The 22,578-nt window shown below is 35.5% G+C and overlaps 1 protein-coding gene across 2 annotated transcripts; it reads right to left on the bottom strand.

Moving 5' to 3' along the window:
* Positions 1-210: 210 nt before the first annotated feature.
* LOC149195015 (monodehydroascorbate reductase, seedling isozyme-like) lies at positions 211-19,766 on the bottom strand. Of its 2 annotated transcripts, XM_089405207.1 has the most exons (11): positions 19,707-19,766; positions 19,458-19,530; positions 16,525-16,596; positions 15,462-15,513; positions 14,405-14,485; positions 14,042-14,160; positions 10,595-10,814; positions 10,034-10,152; positions 9,657-9,782; positions 3,312-3,452; positions 211-772 (listed from the first exon to the last, which is right to left on the bottom strand). In XM_089405207.1, exons 2-11 carry the CDS (start codon positions 19,506-19,508, stop codon positions 449-451), a joined length of 1,305 nt encoding a protein of 434 aa, XP_089261333.1. In that variant the 5' UTR covers positions 19,509-19,530; positions 19,707-19,766; the 3' UTR covers positions 211-448. The 2 variants fall into 2 exon arrangements, with proteins under 2 accessions (XP_089261333.1, XP_089261332.1); XM_089405206.1 differs by lacking the exon at positions 19,707-19,766 and having other exon boundaries at positions 19,458-19,644.
* Positions 19,767-22,578: the final 2,812 nt, after the last annotated feature.

The following is a 22,578-nucleotide window of genomic DNA, read 5'->3' as shown; positions in this document are numbered from 1 at the left end:
TAGGTCATTCACAACTGCTGTAATTTTTCAATAATAAAATTTCAATTTCCTCGTATAAATGCTACAAGAATGCCAGTAAGTTTTATATCAATTTGTTGAAACCTTACCAAATGAGGCCTCAGAAATTAACTAAGCTAGATTATTTGCATTTAACAAATGAAACTAAAATTAAGAATGCTAACTTTAAATGCCATACATGATGCTTCGATGGAACAAGCCAAGCAATTCACAGCTATTCATTCAGAAGACTATTATAGAACTATTTAATAGGATGCCACCCTAGCAGTGGGAAAAAAGAGCAAAAATATGCTGCAAGTTTTATTTGGTAATGAAGCAGCTAGACCTTATTAAAAATCCAAAACTCAGGTAGAGGGTAAAACAACAGATATCTCCAAGGTCAAGAGTGACCAACAGTAATGTATCATGCTGATAAATTAATTGAAGTCTATCATATCTTGGAAGCAAATGCCAACCCTTCCTTTATGAGGACCTCCTTGCTTTCGACCAAAGGCTGCACACGTGCTAATTTGGCGATAGCTTTGTTTTCTTCAGGAGTACCATTCTCCAAGAATACACCTACCACCCTACCATCTTTTATCCAGTATGAACCAAATTTGGCTTTTGGTATAGCAGGGTTATTGTCACCAAAAATAACGGCTTCACCAACGTTGTCTCCATAGAATTGCCATGACAAATCAAATGAACGAGAATAGAAATATGGAAGATAATCATATTCTTCAATGCTCTTTCCTTCTTCCTTGGCTTTAATTGCCTGCAGCAAAAAAAAGATGTAAGTAAAAGGTGATACTGTATCTTATTTCAGAAAATATTGGGTATTGGAATTGATGGTCGCGTAGGGTGTTTTAGAGAGTACTGTCAAAAGATACAAAACTTCCACCATGAGAATAATATAGGTTGATTATACAAAGTGACACGACATATTTTTCAGCTCGTCAGACCCCAAACTGTGGCCTGGTTTAATTTCATATCAAGAATTATGGTTGTATTGTATTCGTTTACACGGGTTAAGAAACTACATCTATTGGATTTGCAGAAGGCATCCCATTGGTTGAGTATAAAGCTCTAATCTGCATTTAGAAAAGTAGTAAAATAAACATAATAAGAGCAAGCTAGTTCTAATCAAGCAGCACCCAAATTTGTTACCGTGGTTCTACCAAGTTGGTAAAAATGAAAAGGGTAGATGCATAGGCTGGCCAAAAAGACCCCAAATTGAGACAAGTGTCTCTTGGATGCGGATTTGGTTAATTTGCAAAGCTTGTACCTTCCTCCATTTCAAAATTTGGGAGCAACAAATGCAAAGTCAAAAAGACATAGAAAGACTACAGCTTCTTGTCCTCCCTCTGATATTTGTTTGAATATGATATATACGGCATATGTGTTTCACCATATCTATTACGTAAATACCGGTATTTATTCACATGTTACATTCAACTTGTACTGATCAGATGGGGTACTAGTATAAACACTATCCTAATTAGGGAAAGAGTGTGTGAATTGTAGAGGCTCTGTTGTCGGGTTTATCCCCTTTGCTGATGGCAAGAGAGGTGCCTTGATTGTATCTTATATCTGCCTTTATCAATAACAAATCAATTTCAGTGTTTTCTCTTTTCATACAAGTCTTCAGGAATTCTGTATTAATTTCAAATTTTCCTGTCAAACTCTGAAGCCTCGGAGAACGAGTGTTGCACTCCTTGAGATGAGGATGGCTTACTTCCATTATAGCATACTTAAACAACTGGAAAGACGGTGATAATTTAACATATTTTCCAGTGGGATTCTATGCCTATGAAATTGGAAGGAAGGAATCCACTATTCAACGTACCTACTAGGTCTAAACGGTACAATTCTAAGAACTTTTTTGTAATTTAACTGCAGAAAGGAGGAAACAAAACGGACCAGTGTATGATAATAGTATAATGTATACGCACAATTCTTTCAGACTGACAGGTATGCTAAATCGTTGGTGGGAATGATTTCATTCACTGTTTCATAGAATTATAATACCATTTTCATTTACTGTTTCATAGATATAATACCATCCAATTATTCACGGTTTCATAGATTAAATTTCATTCACTGTTTCATAGAATTATAATACCATTTTCATTTACTGTTTCATAGATATAATACCATCCAATTATTCACGGTTTCATAGATATAATACCATCTGTATGCGGAAGGTGACCTAAATATTTTTTTTTTATTTTTTTTTGGGTTTGATCAAATGGTTTAAATTTTGGACTAATAACAACCATAACCAGCTTAGATCCATTTTAATTCTGGATCTACCTAATTTCAAGAGGGATCCAATTTCTTGACATACAAACTTTTTTTTAGAGTGAAAAAAATTTTTGATCCTTCTCACTGCTTGGTAGATCCACAGATAAGATGGATCTAAGCTGATTTATGTTTATAATATTTAGAAATTATTTTTCAATTATTATTTAAATTTCTAAATGATATGAAATAATTTTATTTTTTTAATAATTTTAAAAATATTTCAAGATTTTATTGGTTTTATTTTTGAAAATAAGGTTTATAGGAAATAATTTTTCTTGTAACTATTATTTAGGTTAAAACCATGTTTTAATTATGTAATAAAACATAAAATTATATTTAATTAATAAAATTAACAAATAGAATACTATTAGCAAAATCATAGGTTCCCAAAACTCAGAAATTTAAAAATAGCTAATAGTAAATTGACTATTTAATATTATATCTCAATTTTATTTTAATTATTAATTAATTATAGTTATTTATTTTATTTTATTTTAATTTTTATTTAATTTTATTTTTATTTTTATGTAATTTGACTAAATCAAAATGTTTGCAGGACAAGACATTACAACATCTCTTTAATACTGGACTAGAAAGGGCCTCTCAGTGTAATTAATCTAACAGCTTATAGTCTTTCCCCATAAAAAAATAGCAACTTTTCCGATTAAAAAACATTTATAGTCTTTCCCATAAAAAATAACAACTTTTCCCATTAAAAAACATAAATCAGCCAATCAAAATATTTACAGGACCAGACATTACATCTTTTTTATACTGGACTGGAAAAGGCCTCAGCATAATTAATCTAACGGCTTATAGATTATAGTCTTTCCCCATTAAAAAAAACAGCAACTTTCGATTAAAAAACATAAATCAGCAACTGCAGCTGTGTTATAAAATTCAGAATGAGTCCGATAATCGGATTTGATCTTTCAGGATTTTCTTCTCAATTTATTACTTTATATAACTACAGAGAAAAAGGATAAGATGGAAGGGGAAAATATATTCACCTGCACCGCTTGTGCTGCTGATTTCCTAGCATGATCAACATGCTCGACTCTTCTAATATCCCCATAAATCTTCATTGGGAAAGTTGCCACGTCTCCTACTGCATAAACATCAGGAGCACTAGTACTGAAGAAACCATTCGTCTGCAATTTATTGTCACATCAACTCAGTCAAATACAGTACCGATAATTCTTTCGTAATATGATAATGCACAAATATGAGGAAAATACAATAATTCAATAATTCAATAGGAAGAATACACCAATGCAAAATTCATGCCAAAGAAGCAGCGGTAGTATAATCCCAGACTTCGATGTTTTCAGTACAGGTGTCCCAGTATCAATGCATATCCATCCAACTATAAGTTGTGGTTACCATGTTTGAAATGACTTCTTGCTTAAGATTACTTTTGCTGTTTTTAGATGTGAACCCCCATAAAAATGTAAACCCAAATAACCTGCGGAAGAGAGTTATTGGCTTCTCCAGAATAAAATAACCTGCGTAAAACAGGCCATAGCTAATGCGAATATTAGTTTTGGCCACATCCAAAGAGCGACTAACAAGGTGGCTGACCATCTTTGCCCCGCAAAAGCCAAGAAGCAAGACCTGTGGTAGATGGTTATAAATAGGGATCTAAGATAATCCAAAGCAAAGTTACCCCACCTCCTAAACTACCCGAACTAATCCCATGGAGCCCCACATTCAGCACCCATCCCAACCTTATAAATGGAAGGTCGCGTTGCATTTATGATCAGAAGTCAATGCAAACCTGTTGGAAGGATTGGACTACCCCATTCACCTCATGTTTCACTTATAGTCCAGGGTGGCCGCTGGCTAAGGTGGCAAACCAGACTCTCACCCAAATATAGACACCCCCCGAACCGTTTGCTTGATTTCATTCTGCCGGCCCCGAAATCGATCATGAGGAGAACCATGGAAGTGGGAACTCAGCACCCAAGGAGGGCAGGAAGGAAAAACCCACCACTGATCGCGAATATGGAGGAAACCAAAGTCATGTGGGGATCACTACATGTTGACTTGGCCCTCCAAATTTTTGAACCTAGAAGAAGGCCAACCATGCTTAATTCCACCCTGGACAACACCTTGCCACCTATATGTGCTCAACAATTCATGCCTCAAAAGCAATCCTAAAAAGAAAAGAGACATTTCTGTCTTTGGCCCTCAAACTAGGCCAGCAAAAATATTTGAAACCTGCAGCTTGGACAACAAATTGTTCCCCACAGAATTTGGGGTTAACGACTTGATGCGGGTGTTGCGCTAAAGAGGCCAAAAATAGGACCTCTTCGCTCCTCCATATCAACTTTGTAAGAAAGTAATCAGGGGAAATTTTCAAGGGCGGGAGCGGCAATATTCAACACTCTGTCAAATCCTTACCCAACAGAAGCAGGTACAAGAATAAGGAAGATGATTAAAAAACTCAGTTCTTGTCATCCCCACCTTTTTGTGACTTCACGAAGGGAGGGATCAGCATGTGTGCAGTCAATTAGAGAGGTCCTCATATTACTTTGATAGTCTGCTGGAAAGGGTAGTTGGCTCAGATAATTTCAAGGGAACCCTAAAATTCAAGGCCTAGACGACGAAAAAATATTTCTGTGACTTGCCACAACCACCTTCATTGCATTTGATGAAGAAGACTTTCATGATAACCCGTTTCACCAAGTAGCAAGTGTTCTTGAACAAAAACTACGAAAGTCACCTTATCCAAATGTGGGAATTGATTTCTATTACAGGAAGGAATTAAGATGTAAAGACAGGAAAACTGTGCTCTGTAACAATAACCTTTACTTGGATATTTATGAATTGATTCAAATTTCAACTCAAAAAACCAATGTTCAGTTTTGGGTTCAATGGATTTGCGATCATGCACTATCACGAAATGTATTGATGTGGAAACCAAAATCACCAAGGCATAGCTGTACCGTAAAGTATTCACAGATGGAACTGGGCTGTTTGGCCCACTATCCAAGCCGTGGTTTGGCTTAGGCTGAGTTCGATCATATTTTTTGGAGCTACGAATGGGCCAAGAAAATTTGGTGTTATTACCTGGATTGCTTTGACCTTGGCACCCTAGTTGAGGGCATAAAAGGAAGGGAGACAATGCTTAGGGGATTTCCTAAGCAACCAAATATGGGAGAACTCAAATATCCACATCCATAATGTAAGTTATCCATTTCGTTCTACTAATGGTGAAGGTTCTATTGTATATCATATGGATAGTCAAAATTTCAACGTACTTCTAGGCAAATGTATGTACTGTGAACTGGCTCTCTGTGCCGCATAGGACAGGTAAAGAGCAATTTCAAAATGGCACGGGACTTTTCAAGTAATTCTCTGCCAATCCCACCAGCATTCTCTCTGTTTTAGAGGTTGGATTGAAGGAAGCACCTATTCTAATAGTTGAATTAAAGGGAGTGTTAGATTAAAAATTAATAGTTAAGGGTGATTTTATAAAAGTATAAAACAAATAAAATAAGAGCAATAGTTGAATTAAAGGGAGTGTTAGATTAAAAATTAATAGTTAGGGGTGATTTTATAAAAGTATAAAACAAATAAATTAAGAGCAATTGATCATTACAAAGTATAATTTAGATAAGAAAAGAGGATCATTGCAGAGTAGAATTCAAAGAATTATATTGGACCATTGTAAAACAAATTTCAAAGAAAATAGCCAAGGGGATTAGTGTTTCCTATAGGTTGGCGCCTACATTTTCTTGCAATAGAGGGGATAAGTGTCTCCTATAGGTTGGTGCCTACAAATTTGAGAAATTTAGGGGATTGGTGTCTTCTATAATTTGGTGCCTACAAATTGTTGTAATAATAGGTTGGTGCCTATGAAGGACTATCATATAAAACAATTTCTGGTTTTTCTCTCGAAAAGGTTTCCACACATATCTTGTGCTTATTGAAATGTTGATCATATTATTTTCTTATGGTTCTTGAATGTTTTAAATAAGTGAAATTTGATTTATATTGATTCCCCCCTCCTCTCAATATATGCGTGAATCCAACACTAATTCTAGTCAATAGTTTGGTAGCCTTTTTAACTTGAGAAGATGTCTCAAGCGTTCCTTTAGGAATTGGTTCTCGAATAACAATGAAAAAAGGTTTAGCAAATAATCCTAAGACTTAGGGTGTCCTCAAGCTTCCTTATCATGTTCTTCAATTTAGTATTTTCTAGTTCCTACTCTCTGATTGAATGGGAAAGGAATCAACAATAGTCAAGTATAACTCAAAAAGTACAAATGGTTTTTTCCCTACATAATTAATCTTTGAGTTCCAGATTTCTAAATTTTCTTGTCTTTAATATTAATTATCTAAATATGTAATTCTCAAGCTTGTTTATTATACTTTCTATGTTGCAATGTCAAATATTGTTCTACAAAAAAAATTGGTCCTTCATAACCATTTCTTTTATGATTTTTGGCTTTTATCCATCTTGGAGCCTACCCATGCAATAACTTTGTTGGTGTTATAAACTTACTGTTGGGTCTTGAAAATGTCATTCATTTCCATTACACTTTCACTATTATGTCCATTATATCACCTCCATTTCATTACTATGTCACCACATTCATCCCACTTTCATTATCATTGGGCCACATTTATGTTTTTCCAAACTTTATTAATTCTTAGTCTTTTTAAGTGAATTTGTGGTTAAAAATTAGAAAATAATGTGCATATGCTTATACCTAACAAGTGGGTTGAGATTGTTGACGTGTGTAGGTCAAAAAAAAGCTTCTAGAAAACCCTTATGTGGCACTCTAAGGCCAAATTCGAATTTGAGTGGATGAGGATCTATTGAATTGGAAGAACCTACAACCTTTGATCACAATAACTGAACTGAGTAACCGCACTTCTTGGAATAATACCAAGCCACGAGTAATGTTTTAGGAAGGGTTGATTGAAACCCGAATAGCAGGCGGGTATTAAATAAGCCATCAATTAAGTACAACGTATCTTGCTTTGAAGATAATTCAATCAGATCAGAGGCAAGATAGTCACATAGTATATATGAATCTTTTCTGATCCACGTCATTGTATCTTGCTGTGTTGGCCAAGAAACGACTTCTTATTTTTCAAGCATGCCAAAGTTTATTGAGTCGGAAACATTCCGCATGATAATGAAATGGCAAGTCAATCACACTGCCAAACTTAATTTGAGTCAGAGTCATTGATTCAGTATGAACACGAATTGGCAAGCCAATCTCACTGGAGTGGATGCATTTAGCCTTATAAGTAAGAGCAGTTATTTTCGAATCTTCTAGTCCTGAAGCTAATTTTAAATTTGCATACTTTGTACAATTAGAGGCCATGTTCCAAGTCATTGATGAGATATGCATCCCGCTAAAGAAGCAGGCAATCCCTGAAACTTTAGAGTTTGCTATCAAGACTGGAAACCAAACTATTCACTAAATGGAGTTGTATCCTTAATTAGAGGAGGTATGGATGGCTTCTTTACAACTTTCTCTTGTGGGATTATGAATGCCTGAGCGCTCTGGATGATGATGGAGATTCACAATGGATGACCAAGGCCGGATCAAAGGGAAGGCATGGAGGTTAGAAGGGCAATAGGTGAATCCGTTCAAATCTCTATAGAAATTCATAGTGCTAAAACATTGTCTTTATTTGTTGAAGATTATAAAGATTGCAAAGAAGAGGAAACTAGCCTTGCCATCAGGGCCCACGGGAGCTTCAACCTGACGTACCCAGATATCATTGAATACGTGTTTCCAATTATGAATATAAAACACAGTTGTTGGTCTACTCAATTTCATTAGCTTTTCTTTGTGGTCTCGCTATTTTTACTCTGTTTGAAAAATTCATATGACACACGATTTTTACTGGTATTTCTATTAATGAAATTATGACATTTTTGTTGAAGCTGCTCAAACAAAGCAGTAGAAAAATTAGAAGGTGGACAAACTTTGACCAGCACAGATAACTATGTTAGTATTCGATCAAAATACCCTAAGGTGGGAATGGAGAAAAGGGCAAAGTATGGGCAAGAATGTGGAACTCAGAACTGCTGGTGACACACAACAACATTCTAACATGGGAAAAACTCTGCAAAAGAGAATATAAAGGACCGCAAACATGTGTGCCATAAGAGGAAGCAGAGGAAAGTATCAGGCACACGTTCCTGCAATGTAGATGAGCCCAGACTTATTGGGGAAGTATCTTCCAGAGTATAAGACACGCATAATGCTTGAATATTCCATAATGAGGCCAAAGCGTGGATCAAAATAGAAGCAAGATCTCAAGAAACTGTGAAACAACAGAAGCCAAACAATGAACCGAGACAGATGCACAAGTTCAGACAGAGGATAGGGAAAAGCTGGTACCGTAGGTTCCCTATTCAGATAATAGGAACAAAATTAATTGAACTGAAAAAGAAGCAAAAGAAAAACGGTATATGGAGACCTCCTGAATTCCCTTTCATTAAGCGAAACTTGTTCAGGTTTGAGGGGAATATAAGAGCATCGTCTGTACAACCTATTCACATTTACCAGAATTAATCAACAATGTGGCAAAGGCAGTAGCAGCACAAAGGATTTTCAAGGCCAGAATACTTGGAAAAAAAATATTCGATGGTTAAAGGAGACTCGGATCTGATCATCGATGAGCTTAAAGCCTTACAGACTACAGTTCAATGATCCAGAGTTAGGATAATCTCCAAACGGCCATCTTGATAGGCTGACCGCAGAGACCTTTAGGATGCCTAAATCTTTTCATGGTGTGCATTTCAATCAGATTAGAGCATCTGGAAATAAAGTGGTTTACAGGTTAGAAAATGTTCGAGCTATAGCCGACTGGAGCTGGGAAAACCTGCCATCAAGATGGAGCTTTAGCAGGCATTAGAAACCTGAATGAGATCTGAATCCCGGTGGAAGAAGACTAGGGACCAGCGACACACACTCTAGTTCAAGAAACCAGCACCATCATGGCGCACCACCCCCCATGAGGAAAGCGTTACCGACTCCCGAGAGATTCTGCTACCTTTCTCAAGCTTTCAAGATACTAGCATATCATTTGTTGATTATAAATCTACTTCTCTCAAATTTGAAAACCTGAGTTATTTAATGAACAGTAGTAAAGCAGGAATGCTGTTTTCAATTAAACCTTTCTATAGGCAACCATTAGCATAAGATCTTAACTTCTCTGTCAATTTTTGTTTCAAATGGCATGGAGGAAACTGTAACATTCATTTTGCCAATGACCGATGGAACCCCGGACAATGTTAGATGGTCCAGGGCTAATATGTTTTGATATATTCAATAATTAGCTCAATGTTCGAAGAGCAAAAATTAATGGAAACCAGGTAAAACCTTAATGCCACCCTTTTCCTCCTCAAGCTGTCCTTTGAAAAGGCCTGTTAAAGGTCTTCCTCCAACACCAACAACAACAATGTCTGCCTCTAGTTCCCTGCCATCCTTCAACTTTACTATCTTAACCTGCAAAAAGAATGCTTTTTAGTCCTACAAGAAATTTAAATTATACCCAATCTGCCTATAAGGACTTCAATGACAAGTTATATTACCATTGAAAATTAACTGTCTATAAACTCCACAACGTTGCTGTCCGTACTTACCAGACATACAGAAAGATTAATTACAATTTCCAATGCCAACTGACTACTACATATAGACAAATATTGAAGCTATAACAGACACACAACAATTTAATAATAACACGAACCACTTACATTTCCGTGTTCATCCGTGTCAAATCCTGTGGCCACTGTTCCTTTAATTATTTCCACACCCTTTCCTTTATAATAGCCCTCATAGAAAGCAGCTATATCAGCAGTGAAAAGACGAGGCACTGCGCAGAAAGAAACCAAAGTATGATCATTGGGAAAACTTCAAACATAATTGAGAATCCAATGATTCTGTAAATACATTAATTATTTCCAATGCAAACAAATAAATAGTAAATACAACGTTATAAATATAACTATTGGCAAAAGAAGTGAGATAGATCTCCTTCAGACAAGGATACAAACATTAAGCTGATAGTTATCAAATAGATCGTATAAATTGTATGAGAAAGTAAAAGAATCAAACATTTTAACATAGCATACGAGAAAATTATTGTCTACTGAGAACCCAGAAGAAGAATCTAGATGTAGCCAGTTGTGTCTAAGGAAAGCAGCTGATGAAAGAGCCAAAACTCAACAAAATAACATAAATAACATTATATTAGAGCCTCAAATTGACACAGTCATCTCATCGAACGCTAGATAATAAGGTTGAAAGAAACTTACTGCACCACGGCTCAGGGTAAACCATTTTAACTTTATACTTGTTGATGTTTAAAACCGCAGCCAGTTCAAGGCCAATGTATCCTCCACCAACAATCACAGCTGTGCCTTCTGGTTTTGATTTTATCGCTGATATCAAGGCATCAGCTTCGTCAATCTCTCTCAGATAAAAGATGCCCTTGGCATCAGCTCCTTGCACACCAAAGTCGGATAACTTGATGACCTGTTAAGAAAATGGAAAAAAATTGAGACCGAAAAGTTTGCAGAAAAAAACATATTAGTGAAGTTAGAACAACGAAACTAACTCATAACATGTAGCTATAAGAAATACTGAGAATGTCCAATTGCACCATTAATTTATGTTTTTATTAGCATTTATGATTTGCCACATAAAAGAAATTTTCCTTTTCTGAGCTCAAAGCTTTGGTGTGGCTATAGCTTTTTGCTGGCACTCACGTATCTAGGAAAACTCACTTGAATGATTCGGACTCTGGAAGCTGGTCAGCCATTAATGATTTATTAGACTAATTAAAAAGAGATCAAACAGTAGATCCCAGTGAACCATTTTAACGTATGAGCTAGTTGAGATTTTAAACTCTAGATGATTGGCATTCTTACAAAATGGATATCGATAGTAATAATCAACTTCCAGAAATTATTGTTTTATTGAGAAGACAGCAAATACAAGGATGGTTAAAGTTACACCTCTAGTTCAGGCTACGCTCATAGGCATCTCAACTTGGAATTTGAGTTTCAGCATAATGGATATTAATAAATCAAATCTCAAGCATATAGCTATTTCGAAAAGGGTGACTACACGATTGACAAAAATACATTAGGAATTTAGAATCCTTGGCCTCCAAGGTGACTGAATGAAAAGCTTTAAAAAAATGAATAAGCAGTTGGAAACGGAAAGGATGTTAGTTTGACAACGGTTTCTTGGCTAAATGTAGTTAAACAGTTTTGTAACGAGTAGTTTTAGTTATGTATGTAGAGGATTATTCATTCGAGAATAAAAAAACATATATACATTTCAGTTTCTCTTTCTTGGTCTTCTTTCTCATTCTGTTCTTGCTGTTCGTTCTTTCTTTCATTCTTTGCTTCTCTGCTCTTAAAACAAGAAAGGAAAGGGAAATATTGTCCCAATTGTTATACCAAAGGCCTAAAATTAACCTCTGAGCAGACAATCACGAATATGTATTAATGGTCCGAAATATTTGGATCCATATCTAGATCAGAAGAATATTGCCTGATTAATGCCTCTGATGAGTGTTTAATAAATTAATAAAGTAAAGATCGATTTGGCCATTTTGGTGCAATAGTGTTTGAACTTTGATTCATGACGGTATTGTCAGAAATTAGGGTCTTAGCATGGATGTGCACCAATCAGACCAGAGAGAACAACAACTCAGGCATATGATTTATCAGCAGACTACTGTTATTGGAATTTCTCCCCAAAGCCTGTTGAAGGAACATTTGACTACAAAGTCCCAAAATATTGGTGAAAACAAAAGATTGAGCAGAGTGATATGGTTTACAGCTTATTGGCTAACTAATGTTATCCAGAGTTTGCAGCCCGTGTTTTACCCATGAGAGGTTTGTTCCTATATTAACCCCCGTGATGAGATAGTCCGAGTCCTTGCAAAGAACGGATGATCCACTATGTATATCCGGATTCAGGACTGACCAGATTGCTTCGCACATCCGACCCCAATGCATTTCACCCTCCCAACAGAACTATCCATACCAATGATATCTGGATATGGCTTTTATGAGGTTCTCAAGGAATGGCTTTACCGCCCTAACAATAAAGAACAAGCCACATTACGAGGAAAGGAGGCTATGCTGAACTGCGAGTGGTTGTCAAGTGAAGTCTCTAGTGATTTTCCTGAGTTGTATCAGAGCCAAGTTTTTTGCGAAGCTGCTAGTGGTACAATAATGGGAATATTACTACCAAAGCATTCTAATTTTGTCATGCGTGTATAAGCATACAAAGGTATGTTACAGATGGCTTCAAAACCAAGATTATTATGAGATTGTCGAGCATGATGTGCAGGAAGGCTTACCAAGAGGTTTCCCGTCAAACAGCCTCGGCTGGATTTTGTACGAAATTGTGTATAGTATCAGATGCATGACAATGTTATCTCTCAGAACAAGACCTTTGTGGACCCCGCCTCATATCCATTTGGTATGCTACATAGGTTATGCAACAGTTCAGAGTTTGTTATGCCATGTGTTTTGGAATCTTCTGAGGGATTCCAAATGATGTAAAGCGAGTAATCTGAATTATCGATAAGGGGTATACAGGGCTGGGAACAGGTTTGGATCCAGCACTGAAAAAAATTGTAGGAAAGATGTAGATCAGATTTCGCTATCCAGTTTGTAGGAAAGATATAGACACTCTTCCAATTGATGCCAAGATTCACAATTGATTGAATTAGGCCTTCACGGGTCCAATAAAGGAACTGGTCAGGGTTTGGAAGGTTTATATTTATAATTTTTCTCCTGATTATACATACAAACAGTCAACAGCTGTGACACCTTGAATCAAAACCATTCAGGAACCTCAAGAGTAGAACTATAACTTATAAACAAAAAAGAGAGTTCTCATGCACATTACTATTAACCATCCATGTGCTCTAAGTTATAACAGATAGTTGATAGGTTATAACCATCATTGATAATTTTATAAACCATTTCTCCATGAGAATGAAGCAGGACCCTAAGAGCACTTTGGTGGGCCACATACATATGTCCATTTTAACAGTGAATAACGTGGTTTTATTGAAGTCTATGGCAGGACTAAATAATAGTGTGGGCAAAGTAAGCAACAACATAGCACATAAGGATAAATCAGACCTTGATGGAAGAACTTGACCATAATGATAGATCAAGACCAACAGATGACCTTGATGGATCAGAGCCAGAAAGCAGGTCTTGATGAAAAGATAGAACAGACCTTGACCAGGAATGCGGTGTAGGGCTTTTAGCCTTAAAGAGTTTAGGGCTTTGGCAATTTTTCATTAACAAATGATTCTTTTGGAGATCGATGGGTCAAAAAAGCAGTGGAAGTTTCAGGATCCCTGTCCTCCTAGGGATCCACCTCGATGGCAGATCCTAGAAAGATTTTGGTGTATCTACAGATCCTATACACCAGGATGGTGAAACCTAACGTGAATTGCAAATTAATTCATGAATTTAGAGACCTATTCATATTCAAGGTCGAGTTCATATTCATATTCATACTTCGTTCAATATGAAGTTAATATAGCCAACACGTATATGTCCAATTAAACACAATTATTGATATTATACATCGAAATTGCATAGCTCATGCCTTCGGTGGATTTTAAAATGTTCAAAACAACATCCGAGTGATGAAAATGCTAATCCATGAACATTGCATCGGAGTTATTTCCATTTTAAAACATTGTCATCTTAGGTACTTACAGTCGAACCAGTTGCAATGATCAAAGTGTCGTATTTGAAAGTTGTCCCTTGTGCACTAGTGAGAGTTTTGGTGGCAATTTCAGCTTTCACCACCTCAGTGCTAAGAATCAGCTCTATACCTGTAATATCAAAATTCATAGGAAAACTATGTGGTTAATAATCTATTAATCAGAAAGATAGACCAACTACAATGATGATCTCAAATGTATAAAGACATCAAATTCATTTGCAAATAACATTGATTAGAGGTGAAACCTGAACTACTACAAACTTGAAACATCCAATCTTTTCCATTTCCAGAATGTAAACATAACCTCGAAACTGATGGGGCACAAAACTGATAGAAAAGGATTGAGATGATACCTTTCTCAGAATACCACTCTGGGAGCTGCCTCTCTCCTCCAATCCCAACGCAGACATGGAAGCCTGGTAGTCGTGCAGCTCCTGAAAGCAACAAATACCAATGTTTACATCTCTCGTGCAAGCAAACATGCATAAGCATGCATGATTGCACTATACTTCCAATAACAACACTATCATGGAAAAGGATGCTGCTGATCACATGGGATCAATGCTTGTTTACATCAAAGTCAAAAATAGGAACAATCGCAGGATTGAAGAATGGAAAATGCCTCGTATATTTTACATCTATAAGAGACACACATACTGATAAGATGCACAACTTATGAGTCCACAAGGGATAAACATAATTTATACAGAGAAGATAATGGAGATATGATATATCATATAGTAGACTCTTAAAAAAGGGTATGTTGGGATCACTGCCAATCATAGGCACTAGTTGCTAAGTAAAATTCAACAATGACTATAACCCTTGAGACATCAGAGTCTACCTCTGACTTTGCATGGTAGTGACAAACCAGATAGATCTCCTTAGTACAACAAACCATTAGCACATTGAGATAAGAACAAAACCCAGATATTGACATCTTTCTGTTATATGAAATCGTTCGCATAGTTAATTTACATCTATCAATCCTGTGAACATGGCTGACTATCTGTCTCTCGATTTCATGGATAAAGGAAAGGACTTGTCGAGCAAAGAAGACAGGCATTCAAAACAAAAAATGTAGTACCGAAAATAATAATAAACAGTAGAAATACCAAGAATTGCATATATACAGTGATAACCATGCAAAAGAGTAATTTCAGAAATAAAAGTACAAGCTGAGAAAGCTTGCTGGGGAGCAATCCTGGCTGTTCCCTTTGGGTTTAATTATATATCCTTTAACTTGACTGAAGGATCCAAATCATTGAGACCATAACATGAACTTTAAAATAGATGAGTAGAACTATCCTTTATTGTTATGGTCGGAACTTAATTACTACTAGCTCCCATGCATATATGCAACCAAAATGATTTCATCTACCTTGTGTGAATTCAAATGAAATATTATACCTTCCGGAAAGAGATAAGCCTTGCTAAGTGCAGGTCTTTCATATGGAGCTACCTGTAAAAACAATGTAGATTGTCATCATAAATCCAATCCATCATGCACAGGGAACAAGATAAATAGTTTGCTCTTATAGTAATATTATTTTCTCATCAAATAAAATTTGCATCCATTATCCATGCGGTGGTGTAACATGATTATTAAATAAAGTGGTTTCAATCTCATCTCTAGTATTTAACCACGAAAAAGGCATGACAACAAAGTCATTAAACTCAGAGAGAATGTGTAGCAAACCATTAAATGCAAATAATCTGAAAATTCAAAGCATCAAATATCATTGAAAAAGAAGCACACAGATAGACTTTTGTAGGGGGGAAAACATATACTGCATAAATACTTCGAAGTCTGAAAGCTCCTATAAAGGATTGGATACCTGTAATAGCTTGAACACAATTCAAATTGTGATGCTGATTCCTAAATAATTTCAACTTCGAAGTTATCACTTCTGTGACCGATGAGATAAAAAAATGGCACAGAGGAAATTGGAAGAATCATTCTAGTCCAAGATTTAACTGCTAATCTGATTTTTTGGATACTTTATGTTGATGCAAATGCTTGGTAAAGTCTATACAATGTTTCAATAAAGTGATATAACTCATGAAGAAAAATCGAATAGAAATGAGATCGACCCTCAAAAAAAAAAATATATATATATATATATATATATATATGAAATTTTTTTCTAAGCAAAGCAGGTTTCTGTTGAGGAATGCATTATAATTTAGAACTAAAGATACTTGCATCACTCTTGTAAGCAGCCTAATGCCAAGAGAAGAGCTCATAATGCACTACTTATGGCAAGGAAGAAGAGTTCAACACCACACAAGAGTCAATACTGAAGCAAACAGTCTGGAGAAAAGAAAAAAAAAAATATGAATTTAAGTGCCTCTGACTTCCAGATGTAAACCCACAAACCCTGCAGTTGCTCGGATATTTAGAGTGCTAACAAACGCCATGAATTTTTATTGACCTATACAGCAACTAATGGAAATAGAAATCAGAACATACAGCCTCTTTCGATATAATCGCAAGCTCTCCAGATTTGAGACCCAACTTGACAAATTCTCTGGCCGCATATCCCTGAAAAACAATCAAATAAATTGATTAATACCTGACTTTAATTCAACTTGTATGGGGAGATCAAATATAGTCAAAGCCGGCTATTCAGACCAAGCTCCTTCAGTATCAACAGCTTTAGCTAACTAAAGGCATTGTATTCAGGATAAGTGAAAGAAAAAAAGCTGAGTTGACCAATACATAATATAGATGGAGAATGCATATTAGTTTCTTCCTTCTACAGTTTATTTAACTTTTACTTCATCATAGCCTTGTATTTTGAAAGAAACATGCAAGTAGCTTCAAGCATTACATGAAGGTGCAGAGTTCAGAAACATTGTCACTTCTTTGGTATGCCTTAGATATTTTCATAAAAGCAGTGACCACACGTGGAATTAATCTTAAAGTTCTAGATTTCACAAATCAAAATCAGTATAGCAATTACTTTACAGAGCAGGAATGTCAGACAACATAGATTGTGTGGAGTTAGAAAAAAAAAAGAAATTACAGTCAAACGGGACATGCAAATTGCTTTGCAAGATTCGACTCATGTCCATTTTCAAATAAGGAGCAGTAACATGGAGCATAATATTATTTTTTCATCAATAGACATGAACAAGAAAGACGCATTCCTATCTTCATTGACATATACATCTCTGTGTGTTCGTCCTTATGTATGTCCTACAATATTCTGATGTTCAACCCAGATCTGATTTCTTAGCATTTTACTTTCATTCTACTCTCCTGTAAGTTGCACATTATAGATAGTTGAATAATATCCAAACAGTTAATCAACAAATGCATATATACAGACTCTACCAATAAAAAAGGACAGTGACAAGTATAATGGGCCATGGATATCAATACTAAATGGCTGGCAACTAATATTTTTGTGAAAATTACCTAGTAGCAGTAAAGGAATTTAGGACCTGAAATAGGAAACAGATTTTAAGTGATTATATTGATCAGATGCACTTTCATTTATCTCCTATTTGGGAAGATCTTGCAAGCTCTGTTTTTTAACCAAAAGACCAAATCATGCGCTCAAAAGGCTAATAAGTATAGGTTTTTTATAAATTGATTGAACTAACAAAGATCAAGGGCACATATAACTCCATAATAATTAGACACCCACTTTTCTAAATGTGGCTTAGGAGATTTGCCGAAAGCACTTACAAATTCTTACTCATGATAGTTTATCCATTTATGTTTTTGCTCAGAAAAGTCCCTATAACTTACTGCACTATTCAAATCACAATTCTACATGACTCGGTTATATGCATGTTTACGAGGCTGTCCAATTATTGTATCCTTCTTTATTGCATCTTTCTTTACTTTATTTTATTTTTTATTTAGTTTTAACATTTTTTAAGAGTTGTATTTGCACTCCCACATTGTACTCCTGTTGGTTGTATCTTTCAGTGTCATTGACCTATTTATGATAATATATTGGACATTAATAAAATTATATTATCTTATCTTTCTTATTTCCAAAAGTATCCCACAAAGATGCTAGCATGAGGAATAGTAAAAACCTATTAATCCACTTATGCACATTCTGGGAAGAGGGCAACCCTTATGATATGTCAGTTGGCACCCAGGCAATCTTGATTAGAAACTAGATTGCACTTTTTATTCCCCAACAGTTATAGTAAAGTAGTGTGTGTGGCAACAGAATTTGTTGTCAGTAGCTAAACTCAGTAACTACTTACAAATTCTTCGTCATCAGTCTTTCCCAAGAAGAGTTCTCAGTGATATAGTGCAAAATTCAAATCACAGGATCCAACAAAGGTGCAAAAGCGGCCAAATAGTAAAAATTCATCAATCCACCTATGCATGTTCCCAAAAGTAGGCAACCCCTACCTATATAACAGTCAACCCACTGACCATTTTGATTAGAAACTAGTACACACTATTAATTACTCACTATTTGGGTCCTCAGGGATAGCTTACTTGGCAAGTCCATGTTATATAAAGGTGAGTGATGATAAACTCCTGTTCAATTTCCGGATTGACTGACTTGTGCGTTATTTATAGGGTAAAGAAGTTACACCTAAGAGTTAAAATGGTAATAATCAGAATCAATCCCAAATCACACCAGTATGATTCCGGCTCAGTTACCAATTCCTTTGATATTAAAAAAATACCCATAGAGACAACTAATATGCACTATTTATGCACCCAACAACAGGGGCAACTAATCTGCACAATTTATTCCCCAGCAATTAGGGCTATAGTAAAGAGAGGATATAAGGGACACAAGAGTTCATTCTGATTAGCTAAACTAACCATTCAAATAAGACCCACTATCGCATAATTTTATTACTCTTTTAGCATCCCTTAAAAATAAAAAGTTTTTCCTGCGGTTGCTTGCGCTGAATTAAGGTCCTACAATCTACGATCTGTCACTAGTTTTCCCTAATTGATTTAATTTTCCCATCAAATAGCATCCATTGACAGAGAAAAGCTTTGGGCTATCTACCCAGAGCATGTGTTACTCTAAACATGTTATCTCAGAAGCAGATATTATTTATTTCTGTCGCATAGATTGCGCAAGGAAAAAGAATCCATGTCATGGATAATCAAATCTATTCCATTAACTCATCTTACTGAAAGAAAATGAAGCTAAACACAGTATTCTTGTTGTTTTTACTCGTCTTCATCAAGCGCCAGTAATAATGTAAAACAGGATCTGTGTCGCTGTGTCAAGATAGGTTGTAACAGTGCATGCATAAGCTAACAGAAGCCAAAAACTACCCAGAAAAGCCTGATATCGAAACAGAGCAACAGAAAGATCGGCGTTGAAAGCAATCTGAGGAGGCATTTTGCATATGAGATCAATGTGACAAAAAAACATGTGATGCCGAGGAAAGCAATTGACTTACAGCTGCAACGCCACCACCCACAATAACGTACTTAAAAAACTTTTCAGCCATTGCAGTGTTAGATCGAATGAATCTGCACAGAGAGACGAGGTAAACTCAAAACTGTTTGTTGATCGAAGAAAGTAGAGAGCAAACAAAACTCTTCGAAACAGAATTGAGAGCGTAGCGGCTGTGATTGGGCCAGCATAGGCGATAAATATAAATATAATATATGACCCAAAATTCAATTCAATGGGTTTAGTTGCGTACATCGCGTAAGCTCTTACTGGAGCATCTCCTTCTGTTCACATTTGCCAGGGGTTTAGTTTGCTTAGTTGTAAAAAAAATTGAGACTTGTAGATTTTGATTGGTTTAGTGTTTGATGGGAACATTTAAATATGATTTAATGTCCACGTTTTCGCTTTGGAACCGTATCTCTAAATGCAATTCAAGGACTACAATCGGCAGAGGCTTTGGTCAAATCAATTATTAGTATTAAAAATTGGCTTTTTGTATAAATGGTGGAAAGTTAGGATAGTTATGATGTGGTGGATGGGGTATCCTTATTAAAAAATCTTTTACTCCAATAGTGGAGGGCTATGCTTTAGTGATAATTTGGCATGTTTATTTAGAAATATTATTTATTAGCTTAATAAGGGTTATTTTTAAGGGATAAGTTGAAGTAATTTTTTAATTTTATTTTCTTTATAAATAAGTTAGTGCGAGGGAGTTGGTTTAAGTGAATGAATTAATTTCTAAGGTCAAACAATTATTACTAATTATTATTATAATTAGTGATTAACTTTTGATGAATCATTTGAACTACCTATAGTGGTAATCCCATTTAGTAATTGAGTTTGTATTATTTTTTATTGAAATGTTATAGAAAAGAGAAATATTTTTTTGGGAAAAAAATTTGAAAATTTAGTTGAATAAATTAAACAATATACCCCAGACATATGGCAAACGGACCTAATCATATATATATAATTGATTTTGAAAAAACCATAAAAATTATGATTTATTTATATAACTTATAAGGAAATTAATAGTTATGATTGATTCTAATAAAGTAATATAATTAATATTAATGGATCTTTTCTTTTAAAAGGTAATTGAAATGGGCTAGTTCAAATGGTCATATTATGAAGTATTGTGTAAACAATGAGATTTAAGGTTCAAATCCCTCGTGGGTCAAACCAACAAAAAAAAGATAATTGAAATGGAAAATAGTGTCCTAACAAAGTTAAATGATTTGTTCCCAAATTTGTGTGGTCGGTGTTGTTCTTTATCTAAATAAACACTTTGAAAAACACATTTAGTTCTGCCTTGGAGGAGGAACAAATAATAACGTCAAGTTCTCAGCACCGTGGGCATTATTTTATGCGGAAAACTTCATTGGGGTAAGGAAATTGCAAATCTTCGGATATTCCTAGGTAGTGGTTGATTAGGTTTGCGACAGAGTTGGAATTGTTGCCCCTCATATGTTTCATATCATTCAGGAAATAAAGAAGGAGGCTCACAAACTGGAATGATTTGAAACAAAAAACTTCTTGAGGGATTTTGATATTAGACTTTTAGATCCATCACATTATGTTTTTGAGTCGTCATTTCGAGTCAACCAGTGTGGCTCATCATCAGGACACTCTAATGAGAAATCTTATCAACCTTCAATAGATAAATAGGTGAGGGAGTTGAACACTCTGGAAGATCTATTTTCCAAGAAAGTGTTGCAGATTCAACTGGGTACTTTGGAGATTGTTGAATTTTTGGATGACCAAGCCTTAGAGGCAATAGTCATACAATTTTAGTCATAATGTTGTTATTCTCTTTTCGACTATTATGATCATGAAGTTTTTTGAAAGACTTTCTTGTATGGAAAATATATAAATTATAAGATATTTTTTTGGGGGGTAAATGGGATTGAACCTTTTGAAGGCTAGCAGAGTTGTTTGAAGGACATAATGTATTTTTTATCTTTGTCCTTTAGAAACTTTTCATCAGGATTAGACCTAACAAATCATCATAATGTATATTTTCATTAAGGAAATATGAGTTATTTTCCTAAGAAAAAATAGGTTAAATGATTTTTTTTGAGGGGGAAGTTAAAAGGATCCTTTCATTAATAAAAAAAAATTATATATATCTTGAATATTCAAAAGAGGACTAAAATCCAAGATTCAAAAAAAACTATTACGATAATTATAACAACATAGAAAACTCCTTGAGGATTCAAGATTTCAAGGGGGAAATGCCTCCGACATTTTCATGACTTTCCCCAAGTTGACTAATTGTTCACCATCTTCTTAGATCCGTGTCTTATTGATCTTGTGGCCTTGTTTTTGGCTTATTTGTCTTACCTGGAGACCACCTTGAAATCCATCATCTAAACCTCATGACTGGACTGTGAGGAACTCAATTCCAATTGCTTGTTTCGAAGATAGGCCTTATACAGAATCCTAGCCTCGTGAGTTGGCATGTTTGTCACATCTTTTCCATGACATACTTCTGCAATGGCAATCAGTCGTGGGTGTAACATCCCAACCCGAAATTGGCTTGATTTTGCCATGTAATTGAATTTTAAAAATTAAATGGGTTGAGTGAGGGACACAGATTCCAAAGGGACTGAGGGTGTTTAATTGTCTGGGAAATTTAGCTTACTTAATGAAGGAATAAATTGGACAGTTTGGACAACCATTGAAGATTGGTCGTTGAAGCTTTAAATGCACTAGAATGGTGTGTTGAATGGAACTGCTTTTGTGAATTTATGAACCGTAGACAAGGGACAAAACCCATGCTGGCTTGGAACACCCAACAGACAACAAAGGACACAAAGAGTTAATGCACCACAATTATGTGGGTGCAATTGAGGGAAAAAAAAGATATTAAGGAACAAACACCCCGAAAAAAGAGAGAGTTAGATGGTGCGGGGAAGAGAACAGAGCACAACTCTACAAATGCACACAGACAGAGAGGGATTCAGAAAAAGAAGAAAAACAAGAACAAAAGAAGAAAACTAGCACAAAGTTGTGCTCGCGCAACAGTAGGGAAGAATAAAATTTCCCTAGGAAGCAGAAGATGAGTTGGTGAGTTGAAGCTTGGCACACAAGATGTCGTAGAGGAGTGAAAAGCACTCGACATG

Source organism: Pinus tabuliformis, chromosome 2_2 (genome assembly GCF_031772625.1).
Source record: "Pinus tabuliformis cultivar Carrire ecotype Pingquan chromosome 2_2, CPIR1, whole genome shotgun sequence".
Lineage (NCBI taxonomy): Eukaryota > Viridiplantae > Streptophyta > Pinopsida > Pinales > Pinaceae > Pinus > Pinus tabuliformis.
This window is presented reverse-complemented; position numbering and strand designations above follow the sequence as displayed.

Bases quoted from the DNA above. Each gene is read 5' to 3' on its own strand.
- LOC149195015 (XM_089405207.1), bottom strand. From the start codon at position 19,508: ATGGCTGAAAAGTTTTTTAAGTACGTTATTGTGGGTGGTGGCGTTGCA. The intron at 10,815-14,041 runs GTAAGTACCTAA...TTTTCTTAACAG, and splicing joins TCATTGCAACTGGTTCGACT to GTCATCAAGTTATCCGACTT. The intron at 9,783-10,033 runs GTAAGTGGTTCG...TTCTTTTTGCAG, and splicing joins ACACGGATGAACACGGAAAT to GTTAAGATAGTAAAGTTGAA.